The sequence below is a fragment of the Grammomys surdaster genome, unplaced genomic scaffold (genome assembly GCF_004785775.1).
Source record: "Grammomys surdaster isolate TR1022 unplaced genomic scaffold, NIH_TR_1.0 126059, whole genome shotgun sequence".
In the NCBI taxonomy this organism is placed as follows: Eukaryota; Metazoa; Chordata; class Mammalia; order Rodentia; family Muridae; genus Grammomys; species Grammomys surdaster.
The window spans coordinates 1,759,592-1,772,105 of NW_021620869.1; the positions used below are offsets into that span (position 1 = coordinate 1,759,592).

The 12,514-nt window shown below is 45.0% G+C and overlaps 1 protein-coding gene across 1 annotated transcript in view; it reads right to left on the reverse strand.

Moving 5' to 3' along the window:
• Nucleotides 1–12,514, reverse strand: part of Farp2 (FERM, ARH/RhoGEF and pleckstrin domain protein 2) — a 102,703-nt gene that overhangs the window by 4,487 nt on the left and 85,702 nt on the right. The window contains exons 17-21 of the mRNA XM_028755323.1: nucleotides 12,320–12,401; nucleotides 9,611–9,848; nucleotides 7,571–7,701; nucleotides 4,995–5,063; nucleotides 4,243–4,332 (exon numbers count right to left, since the gene is read on the reverse strand). Of these exons, the coding sequence (XP_028611156.1) occupies nucleotides 4,243–4,332; nucleotides 4,995–5,063; nucleotides 7,571–7,701; nucleotides 9,611–9,848; nucleotides 12,320–12,401 (610 nt within the window). The remainder of the gene's footprint in view (nucleotides 1–4,242; nucleotides 4,333–4,994; nucleotides 5,064–7,570; nucleotides 7,702–9,610; nucleotides 9,849–12,319; nucleotides 12,402–12,514) is intronic.

Here is a 12,514-nt window from a genome sequence, read left to right on the forward strand (position 1 = left end):
CCAGTAATACTAGGTGCAGCTGGCTTGGAAGGCTTGTTACAATCCAAGTCTATATAACTACAAGGGAAGTACAGGAGGCACACTTGTGTCCCTGCATTATGGCAACTGCTGCCAAGTGACTGAGGTCTGGTCTAGAGACACTGAAATACTCACCGGTGGGTCCAACACTATTAGCTGAAAATCAAGCAAAGAAGATGTTGAGCATTTCAGTACTAGGAGCTGGAAAACTCATCACGCTCGGACCAAAGTCTTTATCTGATGCAAAGCATACTGATCTCAGCCAAATCATACTAATCTGATGGAACAATTCCAGGATAAATTATTACCAAATCAAACCCAAAACCATATACAGGAAGTGTCCTGGTACCAAGCAAGGTAGATTTAATGATGCAAGGATTAAAACTACAAAGCTGGGGCTGGTGAGATGGCTCAGAGGTTAAGAGCACTGACTGCTCTTCTAGAGGTCATGAGTTCAAATCCCAGCAACCACATGGTGGCTCACAACCATCTACAATGAGATCGATGCCCTCATATGGGTGTCTGAAGACAGCTACAGTGTACTTACATTACATATAATAAATAAATAAATCTTAAAATAGAAATAGTAAAACAACCGTTTAAAAAAAAAAAAAAAAAAAAAACTACAAAGCTGCCTGGCAGTGGTGGCACACGCCTTTAATCCCAGCACTTGAGAGGCAGAGGCAGGTGGATTTCTGAGTTTGAGGCCAGCCTGGTCTACAGAGTGAGTTCCAGGACAGCCAGGGCTACACAGAGAAACCCTGTCTCAAACAAACAATCAAAAAAACCCAAACCAAAACAACAACAAAAAAAAACCTACAAAGCTTAGTAACAGAATCCTATCTTTAGTCAGCAAAAGTTCTTCACGGACTGGGAACACCCACTGCTGAAAGCCAATATTTTTAATTCTCATCTCTGTGTCATAAGGAAACTGCTTTAACTGATCAAACTCCTTTAAAGCTAAGAACTAGCTACTCTTCTCTGAATAGTCTAGATAAGGAAGCACACTGTGCAGCCATATGACTGCCAGTTACAGATGACCCCAAAGAATGGACAGTTCCCCATACAGAGCACACAGGACAAAAATCACTGAGTTATTCTCTCAACAAAAAAGTTCTGACATCCTGCTAACCATTTGTTAGAATGTTAGTCTTTCTCTAAGTTAATATTTAAGTTTCATGTGATTTCAGTTGAAATGCCAATGGTGCTTTGGAATGGAATTTGTCTAAATGACTCCAAAGTTTACTTGGAATACTTAAATACATTTTTTTAAAGTGTGTAATTATGTATATGATGGGTGTATACACATGCATACAGTTATCTCCTTCCACTTTTCCATGGATTTCAGGAGACCTGACTTGAGTGGTCAAGCTTGCACATCAAATACTTTATCTACAGACCTAGCTTGCTGGCCCTGCAAAGAGAATCTTAAAAGGGAGATAAGGATGGGGTATAATGTAGTCCTCCACATAGTAACTATCTCCAGTGTGACTGACACTATGGTAGAATGGAAGATACTGCTATAAGCAAAGTATATGAAGGTTGTCACATAACATGAAGGATTTAACAAATGATGGTGAAATGACTATATGGAGAGAAGGTGCCTCCTTAACTAATTACATCTAACAAATTCTAGACATACTGAGAAAAGAAAAATGGGGCTGATGACATGTTGAGAGTGCTTGCTGTTTCTTCAGAAGACTGCAGTTTGATTCCTAACGCCCACTTGGGTAGCTCACAATCATCTGTAACTCCAGATTCAGGGTATCCAATACCTTCTTCTGGTGTCCAAGGACAGCAGTACATGTATGCATATACCCATATATAGAAATATGTAAATAAAAACTTAAAAACATTAAAAAAGTGCCATTAGAACTGTGTGTGGCCACACATGCCTTTAATATCAGCAGAGGCAGGTATTGGCTGTGAGTTTGAGGACAGCCTGGTCTACACAGTCCCAAGACAACTGGGGCTTCATAGGAAGACCATGTCAGAACACCAAAATTAAAATAAAAGCCAATACAATCTCATGTCTAGCCTAACAGGGCTAAAATAAAGCCCTCAAAGAAAGGTGGTAAGAGCCCACCACAGCTGTATGTTTAAATCATTCCTTCAACAAATGGTTTATGTCATATGTCAGAGGGCATTCCATATGTCAGGGACCATTCCAAAATAAGTCACCTGTACAGGATGGAATTTTAAGTTCCACTAAATTATGGAGAAACTAAAAAAGGTAATTACTACTTGACAAAAGTATTTGTGACCAGACATGGTTCAGATCGTCAAATCCCGTGTAAAGACCCGGCTGTAATGATGAACATCAGTAAGCCCAATACTAGAGAGACAGAGACAGGCAGGTCCCTGGAGCCCACAGGCTAGCCATTAGCTAAATTGGTAAGTTCTAGGTTCAGTGAGAGACTCTGTCCCCAAAAATAAGGTAGAAAACAACTCCAAAGATAACTGATGTTGACCCCTGGCTTCCACATTCGTGCATTCCCCCATAGACATGCACATTTAGAACTCATTGTGAGCAGCCGATGGATGCCCATGCTGGACAGTGATGAGCACAGACACTCAAAGCAACATGTGCTTTGCACAATGGGACCACTGTGAAAATGTCTGAGAGACAGAAGCCCAATAATGTGATACACACTCATAAAAGACCATACTCAGTCTAATGGAATGTTAGATTAGGCACATAAGGTTCATGCTTGTCACCAGTCTCCTCTACTGAACCAGAGAAGTCAGAGAATGTAACAGAGTGCTCAGGATGGATTACTGAGAAAAAACCCAGTGCTGTTCACAAGGCAGCTTGTGGAAAGTGTTAACTGGCTGAGGAGTCACCATAGCCAAACCTCGAGTGCTTGTAGTCAAGGTGATATTTATCTTGTATTTTCAGGGCTTTCCTACTGGAATATGTATTTTAAAAGTAAACCATCAAACAACGGGGTTATCTTCCAGAGGTGGCCCCTTGCTAAGTTCAGCAAAGTAGAGTCACATATTACAAACGTCTGTTTCAGGGTGAGCAAAGGCCTACAGAGTCAGTAAGAAAAGGAACTAGCTTGCTGCTGCAGCAGTACATGCCACCACAAGGGGCAGTGTGAAGGGGAGGAGATGACCAGGGCACTGACATGCTGGGGACCATGGAAACATGCTGCACTGGCCTTGCCTTTGATGTCTCCAGGACAAGTTTCAGGCCAGGTCCCAAGCTCTACATGAAGAGAAGATAGCTTCTAGATCTTCCTGATTCTCTGTGACTTTAAATGGGTCTTAATTTTGTTTCCAAAATTTGTTTTGAGATTTATTTTTTTATTTTATGTATAAGGATGTGTGCTTACATGTATATCTGCATCATATGCACGCAGTGCCTATGGAGACAAGAAGAGGTGTTGGATCCCCAGGAATCAGTTACAGATGGTGGTTAGCTGCCATGTGTATTCTGGGAATCAAGTGCAGAGCCTTCTCTAGCCCTTCTTTGATTTTTTAAAAAGATTTATTTGTGTGTGTGTGTGTGTGTGTGTGTTTGTGTCTGTGTGAGGGTACCCATAGATGGCATTAAGCCCCTTGGTGCCTGAGTTACAAGTAGTTGTGAGCTGCCTGACATGAGTGCTGGAACAGAACTTGTGTCCTCTGGAAGAGCAGTGAGCACTCCTAAACCACTGAGCCATTTCTGTAGCCTGTAACCAGGGTTTTCATTAACTCCCAAAGGCAAAGTTGATAAACTGGATTCTGTTAAGGTCCAGTGGTTATCCCATTTCAGACATCCTTGTGGGTACATATGCAGGGTATTCAGAAGGCTTCCAGTAGCTTTGAATCAAGCATAGTCCAGTGAACACAGGCCTTGTGTCTGTCCATGGGGATGGCTGTTTTTGGATGAGATTCTTAAACTACATGGCATATGAAACAGCTGACTACCAAAACTGATTCCAAGTCGTGGGGAAAGTAAGCATACTTCTGGGTGCTAAAGGAGACCATGACTAGAGCCTGAAGGGTCTAGGCCAACCCAGAAAGCGCCCATTGGCTGAATATGGTGAAGTCTGGAGTTCAGGAAGAACAATAGCCTTGAGGAATTGAGGCATAGAAGAAAAGTCAAAGAGATTTCCTTAATATGTGGCCTGCTCACACTGAAAACTCCCACAGACTTGCCACTGTATGTGAGAGGTGGGGCAGAAGTCCAGCCCAGTACCTAAAAGACAAGCCTCAGGTAAGCCTGCTGCTACTCACCAGCATGCCCCGGAGTGGAAGGAAGCCACGGATCCGGAAATGACTGGCCCCTGAGACACTCTTGCTTGTATACAGCAACATATCTGAGAACTGGGAGAGGGCAAGCCTTTTAGATAAGTGAACTTTAAAAACAAAACAAAGTTTTGGTGTAAGTATAGTTAGACTCTGGTGAACTATGGATGGCCATTATGGTTTTACCATATCTATGCAAGTTACTGGAGATTGCTGGGGAAAAAATGACTCCTTGATTATTTTTGACCAGATGTATGTAGTAGTCACATGAGCCAGCAGAATTGGGGGCCAGCCACCAGTCCCTTTAGCCTGTCCTAGCTAGTATAAGCCAGGAGCTCTGGCTAGTGCAGTCAGCTCCTCACCAACATGGATCAGGTCTGGGGCACTTGGAAAGAAAGCCTAGGAAGATGAGGCCACATGGTCAGGTCCTCTGTTCCCATGTTCCTAGGGTAGTATTGAGACCTCCTGGCTGTCACTGGGCCACCAGCACATTTCTATAAGCCATCTTGATATTGGCCCTTGCTTGTCCTCCCAGAATGAGGGATAGGACCAAACATCTCAGGGCAGGCAAAGCAGCTGCTTCCTATCTCCTGAGTCCCCATGTGACTGTGAGCTGCCACCTGGTATGAAGTTTCTTAGGGCTGAGGTGGTAGTCAGGGGAACAACTTTCCTGACAAAACTACACCCACTGATTCTTCCCCAGATTGGAGATGCAGTTTGAGGTACAGTGGGAAACATACCAGAAAAAACATCCTCTGTTGCAGGCCCTTCTTGGTGAGCTTGTGAAGGCAGCCCTCACGGATGAACTCCTGAAAGACAATTAGGGTTCCGGTGAGCAGTAGTGTAGCAATGCTGGGCCAAAGGTCATGGTGGCCAACAGCAACCTCTAGCTTGCTTCCCTGCTCACCCATATGTGCATGTTATAGTATACATGTGTGGTTAGAAGATATCCATCAGGTCTGGTTTTCTTCTGCAACTTTGTGGGATCTGAGGATTAAACCAGACCTACACAAAGCACCTCTCCCCGCTGAGCCATCTTGCCAGCCCCTCTGGCTTCTTTAAGCTCAGCTGAGTGACAGCCCTCTTGGGGGAGTCAACAGTGCCTCTAGTTACCAGAGGCCTATCCTGGTACCAACTCAGTCCTCAGTTGTCTATCTGAATCAAGACAAGGATTCCAAGAGGTGCAGTCTAGTGGAGGGACATTTGAGAGACTAAGTCAGGAAGTGTCCATCTGAATTCTGCTGTGGGAAAGGCCGCACAGAAGCAGGTATGAGAAGGGTAAAGTCTCCATTCCATAAACATTATTGGGTGGTTAGAGTTAGCTACCTTGCACTGGAGTATTGAATGAAGACTAAGAACCTAATGTGACACAGGCTTAGAGTGTCAAGTAGCTACATATGGTGGTGTGCGCCCTTAACACCTGCACTCAGGAGGCAGAGGCTTGTGGGTCTCTGTAAGTTCGTGGCCAGCCTTGGCTTCATAGTGAGTTCCAGGCCAGCCAGGGATACACAGTGAGACCCTGTCTCCAAATAAAACAAACAAACAAACAAAAAAAAAACAGAGGAAAGGTGCCAATAGGATCAAAATGATGGAAGCCTGGGTGGGTGCAGCACTGCATATACCAGTGAGGCACAAAAAGACTTTACATGCTCACTGACATAAGATGAAGAAACAGTCTCTAGTAGAATATTTCCCTAGGAGGCAGAAAGGCCTACCAGCCTGTACGTGAACTTCTGTAGTAGTTAGTACTTAGTAGGACCAGCTACTAAGCTTTCTTACTCCTGTCCTTACATCAACAGCACTGAGTCAAGAGCAGAAGGATCTGGTGACAGTGTACAGCCAAGAGACACACCAACTCTTAGAACAGAACTGTAAGTCCAGAAAGAAGCCCGCACATCTATAGGGCTTTTTACTTTTTATAAGGACAACAAGACTATTCTACAGATGTGCCAGCGCAGCTTGGTATCTGTGTGCAAAGGAATGAAACTGGACTAATTGGGAGAGAGGACTGGGTATGTGGTTCACATGGTGCTTGCCTAGCATGCACAAAACCTGCGTTTTATTCCTGGCATCCCATAGACCAGGTGTTGGCATGCAATCTGTAATCCCTCACTCGGGAGGTGAATGGAGGCAGGAGGACAGGAAGACTACAAGTTCAAAGCCATCCTTAAAGACATAGTGAATTTGAGGCCAGCCTGGGTTACATGAGTCTCTGCCAAAGGAAAAAGAACAAGAGAATCAAAACTATTAGAAAAATAAATACACAAAATCTCCGGTTAGGAAATATCTTCTGTAATATGACACCTAAGGTAAAACAAGTACAGATGTCATTAAAATTAAAAGTTTTCATATTATAAATGATATAACCCATGAGGGTAAAAAGACAACTCAGAGAGGGGGAGGAAACATTACAAGCATTGTTTGGTTGCTTTCATTCCAGACTTCTAAGATGGCCTCAAACTCAAGGTCTTCCTGCCTCAGCTCCGAGTGCTGGGAGTATAGCTGTGACACACTATCCCTGTATTGAGCACGAGTTTGGTTTAGTTTTCTGGCACCTTGTGGGGCAGCTCTCCCACACCGTATTTACCAGAATGGGTACTGACTACTACTGGGTCCTGGAGTTTATTTGTTTCCTTCTTTCCTTCCTTCTTTCCTTCCTTCTTTCCTTCCTTCTTTCCTTCCTTCTTTCCTTCCTTCCTTCCTTCCTTCCTTCCTTCCTTCCTTCCTTCCTTCCTTCCTTCCTTCCTTCCTTTCAGATTTATTTATTTTATTTATATGAGTACACGTACTGTCTTCAGACACACTAAAAGAGGGCATCAGATCCCATTACAGATGGTTGTGAGCCACCATGTGGTTGCTGGGAATTGAACTCAGGACCTCTGGAAGAGCAGTCAGTGCTCTTAACTGCTGAGCCATCTCTCCAGCCCCCTTTGGAGTTTCTTTTTTTTTCTTTTTTTTTTTTTTAAAGATTTATTTATTTTATTTATGAGTACACTGTAGCTGTCTTCAGACACACCAGAAGAGGGCATCGAATCTCATTATGAATGGTTGTGAGCCACCATGTGGTTGCTGGGATTTGAACTCAGGACCATCTGGAAGAGCAGTCAGTGCTCTTAACTGCTGAGCCATCTCTCCAGCCCAGGGAGTTTCTTTTTAAGGTGATGAAAATGTTCCTAGTTAATGATGACTACATAACTTGGTGAGTACACTAAGAACCACAGATTGTGTACTGTGAAAACAATGAGTTTGGGGCTACATTAATAAAATTCATTTAAAGACAACAGGCATAAACTCTTCCCCAAGTATGACCACTTACCCTTCCAGGAGCAATGAGGTTTTCTACACCGACCAGGTCTCTCTGTAGCTCTGTCAGCTTCTGTAGGTTTTCCAGCCGAGTCAGGCTTTGCTGGAGCTCAGTGGTCACTTCTGTGATAGCCTTCAGTGCCTCTGTGTAGACAAGTCCCTCATTTAGACCCCTGAAGAAGACACACACACACCCTCTCTGCCTTGTAAAAGAGCTAGTATTCTATAGGGTGGCTTTAATTGGGGCACTTTAGAGTCCTGGCAAGGGCTTTGGCCCGCTGGCATTCAGCATTCACAGAATGTTGAGTGCAGTCCCCTGCGGATGCCCTGGACACTTTGGCTTTGTTAACCAAGTGGTCCACCAGCCGACATGGGCTGGCAGGAGGAGAGCAGGCTCTGTATAGAACACAAAGCTCTAGTCGTTCTTTTTCTGCTTTATTTTTGTTTGTTTGTTGTTTCTTGAGACAGGGTTTCTGTGTGAGCCCTGGCTATTCTGGAACTTACTTTGTAGACAAGGCAGGCCTCAAACTCAGAGATCCTGGTACCTGAGCCTGGGATTAAAAGCATGCCCCACCAGGCCCAGCTTGCACTATTCGGTTCTAAGGAGATCAAATAATTATGCCTTAAATCTTTGAAGAAATGTACTTCTTTCTTGTAAGAGATGCTTACCTATAGTTGAAGCAAATGTTAATAAACCAGAAGGAAACTCACTAAGATAAATACAGAATCGGACACCAGCCTTGAGTAGGCTATGCTGGCTGCAAACAGCTGTCTACCTAGTCCTGTATCTGAGCGGCCCACAATGCAGTGACCCGACTGCCCACTGGAACCACTCACAGGGACTGCTCTCCCTTCTTAAAATAAGTTTTATTTTCAATTGAGTGTATATATATGTGTGTGTGTGTGTATGTGTGTGTGTGTGTGTTATTTGTGGTTATGGAAAAAATCTGAATGCAGAAACCCCAGAGTGTAGACAAAGGCACTGGATCCTCTGGAGTTGGTTAAAGGAGATTGTGAGGCGCCTGAACATGGATGCTGGGAGCCAAACTTGGGTCCTCTGCACGGGAGAGTGCTCCTAACCACTGAGTCATCTGTCTAGCTCCCTGCTCCCCCTTTTATCAGGGCCCTCTCTGCCTGGTCACAGTGCCCCTCACTTGTGGTGCCCCCTTCACCAGCAGCAGCTCGACAAGTTCTCCAGATCAGGCTAATACCAACGTATTCTCAGCCCCACCCTGACAGGGTTCATGGCATCCCAGAACAGCAATGTTCCTATAGGTTGCTCATAGCTTTCAAGACAAAAGCAAATTAAGAGGGGAGCACAGCAACATCACCATCCTTGAGAAACTGTAACATGATCTTTACAAATGATATGTATACAACACTGACAACATCAGGAAGAACCTGGCTGACATCATCCCAGTCTGAAGATGAGCCGTGTGCAGCTGTGGTCCACAGACTCTGAGCGTCAGCTCTGCTGTGGCTCTGCTGTTGCTGCTGCCTGGGAGTGGCTGGGAGTCCCACAGAGGACCTGGGTTCAGTTTCCAGCACGCACATGCCGTCAGCTCACAACTACCTGCAACTCCAGCTCAGGGGACTCACTCCACGGATCCTGCTGCCTCAGCCTCCTAAGTAGCTAGGATCACAGCCACGGACCACCGTCCCCAGCTAGTTATCTATGCAATGGCAATTTCAACGACCTGCAGACAGGAGCCTCCTGCAGTAAATGGATGCTATGTTCTATTTGCAGATGGACAAGATTTAGACTTTATTCTTTTGTCCCTTTAACAAATAAAAAAAATGATAGTTTATATATGTCAAAAACTTCCAATAGGCCGCTTGGCTAAAACGTTTGGTAAGTCAAAGCTTCCAGGACAGAAATAGCCACAAGAGACAGGTCATTCTAGGATATCCCCCAACCCCCATTGCCCTGTTCTGGTCCTGGCCTGTTCTGACCACTGGGGTTGCCAGCCCTTCTGGGGTAGAGCCAGTGTCGTCTGTGCTTTCCACCCCGACTTTATTGCCCTCAGAGTATAAAGGCCCAGAGCGCACTCACCATGGCAGTCGGCATAGTCATGGTGCCCAGGTGAGTAGTACGCACACAGCCGGCCCAGCAGCAGACGGTAGTGCACTAGCCTCTGGACAGGCTTCAGCAGGAATGTGTTGAGAGGCAGGTAGCAGACCTTCTGGAGCTCAAACTCCTTGTAGACGGCCTCCAGCTTTTTACAGTGTTTTGTGGCCTTTTCCAGTTCTGTGAGGACCTCATCGTGTCTTTGGAAGTAGCCAGTAAGTTCCTGTTGAGGGGCAGAAGGATAGCGTTTGGGGAAAGAGATGGTAGCAGGGGGTGGGATATCGGTGTGTGGACCTTCACATAGTAGCTGGGAATGCTGACAGGGCATGACACGGATGCAGAGTGTGGTATGTACCAGTCAGAGCACCTGTTTCCACAGGACTCCATCTCTCCCTGTCTTAGACTCCACCCCAGTGTATGCTGTATTCCATTTCAAGGGGCTAGCACTGCTCGACTGCTGGGCCTCACATAACCACTGCTGACTGCTCTCCCTGAAATCTTGTGTGATAAATGAGCCTTTCCTGGATTTATGGATAAAGAATGAACCTCAGAGGCTAGGGAGGAAGCTAGAGCTTACTGCAGGGACACACTGAGCACGGGGAAGAACCCCACTTCTGATCTCTGTCCAGGTTTAGTGCTGACTCAGTTATTGGAGAGAGGGGGAACCATGTTTTGGAAAACCCTGTCCTGAGACTCTTCTGAGGCAATCCCTGTGTTGGTTCTGAGAATTCTGTACTGAATAAGGCCTGATTTGAAGGTGATTCTGTGCTGACAACATGTTCTGAGGATTACTGCTCTAAGAGGAGTGTTGCTCTGAGGCTGACTGTCCTGATGGTAGCCCTGCTAAGAGGGTTCTGTCCCGAGGGTAAGTATGCTAGAACAAGATATTCTGAGGGATACTGGAGTAGCCATCTAAGGAAATGTTTTGAGAGAAGGATATTCTGAGGAGAACCTGCTCTGGGAGAAACCCTGTTTTAACAAGTTATATTGAGGGCTGGAGAGATGGCTCAACAGTTAGGAGCACTGACTTCCAGAGATCCTGAGTTCAATTCCCAGCAACCACATGGTGGCTCACACCCATCTGTAATGGGATTTGATGCCCCTTTCTGGTGTGTCTGAAAACAGCTACAGTGTACTCATATACATAAAATAAATAAAAAAAATCTTTAAGAAAAATGAAAATTATATTGAAAGACATACTGCTCTGGAGAAAGGTTTTTCTGAAGGGAAACCTGCTAGGAAGAACCCCATTCAGAGAGAAATGCTGTGAACAGGAAATCCTATTCTAAACTCAGTTCTGAGGAATGCTGTTCTGAAGGAGGGAGACAAGGTAACCATATTGAAGGAATGCTGTTCTGAGGAGACTCTTTTCTTGGGAAAAGCATTACAGCTCCTTTCTCCTTTAGAAAATAATATACAAGGTGTCAGGTATCTCAGGCTGACCTCAAATTCAGTGTGTAGCTCAGGATAGCTCTAAATATTTTTTCAAGATAGGGTTTTCCTTTACATAGCCCAGGCTCTGCCTGCCTCTCAAATACTGGGAGGGATTAAGAGTGTACATCACCAGCTGCGTGGTAGTGGCACATGCCTTAATCCTAGGAGGCAGAGACAGGCAAATTTCTGTAACTTTGAGGCCTGCCTGGTCTATACAGTGAATTCCAGGGCCGCCAAGGCCACACAGAAAAATCTGACTCCTCCTTCCCCCAACATACACACAAAAGAGTGTACACCATCATGCCCTTTCAGAAGAGGGCACCAGATGTAACTGGAGTTACATACTGTGGGTGCTGGGAACCCAACCCAGGTCCTCTGCAAGAACTACAAGTGCTGTAACCACTGAGATGTCTCTCGAGTGTGGGAATGTTGTTTTGAGAACATTGCACTAGGCGGGAACCTTAACTCTGAGAGGATACATGCTTAGGGGTCTGCCCTTCTAAGAGCACTACTCTGTGGAGCTGTGTTCTGAGGTGGGAAGGCTGCTCTAGGGAAATACTACTTTGGGAAAGGTATTCTGAAGGGAAACCTTCTAAGGAGTACTGTTGTGAAGGAGAAGCTGTCTTAAAAGGCAAGCTCTGCTGAGCAATCCCCTCCCGAAACCATATTTTGACAGGCCCTTCTCTGAGAAGAGCTACTCTAAAGGAAATTCTCTTTGGAAGAAAACAGTTTCTTTTTCCTGAGAGGCCTTTATTTTAAGCTCATATGTCTTATATGAAGTCTAATCCTGGGATCTGATGTTTTGAGGGGAACCTTGTTAGATTCTGAGGGAACCTCCTCTGAGAAGGGCTCTGTTCTGAAGAGGCTCTCTTGTGGGTAGTAGTTTCATGGGGGAACCATGTTCTGAGGAGCCTGCCCTGAAGGAAATCCCTTCCAGGAAAGCCCTGAGATGGACTGAGTTTACTGACCATTTTGAAGAACACTCTTTGAGGAGAACATAGTTGAATCAACACTGCTATTAAATGTAGAACCTTGTCAGGGGACAGTTTTGGATTTTACTCTCCAGAGAGTCATGTGCTGAGTGGAGAGGTCAGGTGCATGCTGTGCTGAGAACCCTCTTTGGAGAGGACCCCGCTGTGGAGAATGAGAAGATGAACTTGTTCTTGGGAATGCTCTTGTAAGGGGGACATTGTTCTGAGAACAACACAGATGACTTTTCACTTATGGCTTTTATGCCAGGCCTGAGTTAACCTTTCTTACCTTTAACTGACGCATGTTCCTGAGGAGGATGTCCCCAATTCGTTGATGATCACCTTTTAAGTGGGCACTAGAGGGCCCTTCCCTAGATTTAGAGGAACAAGAAGGTTTATAAATACCACAAAAGCTTATAGAAAATACCATGATTTGATGGTAACAACTTGCTTTAGTCAGTCTTTTTTTTTAGACAGACTTTGA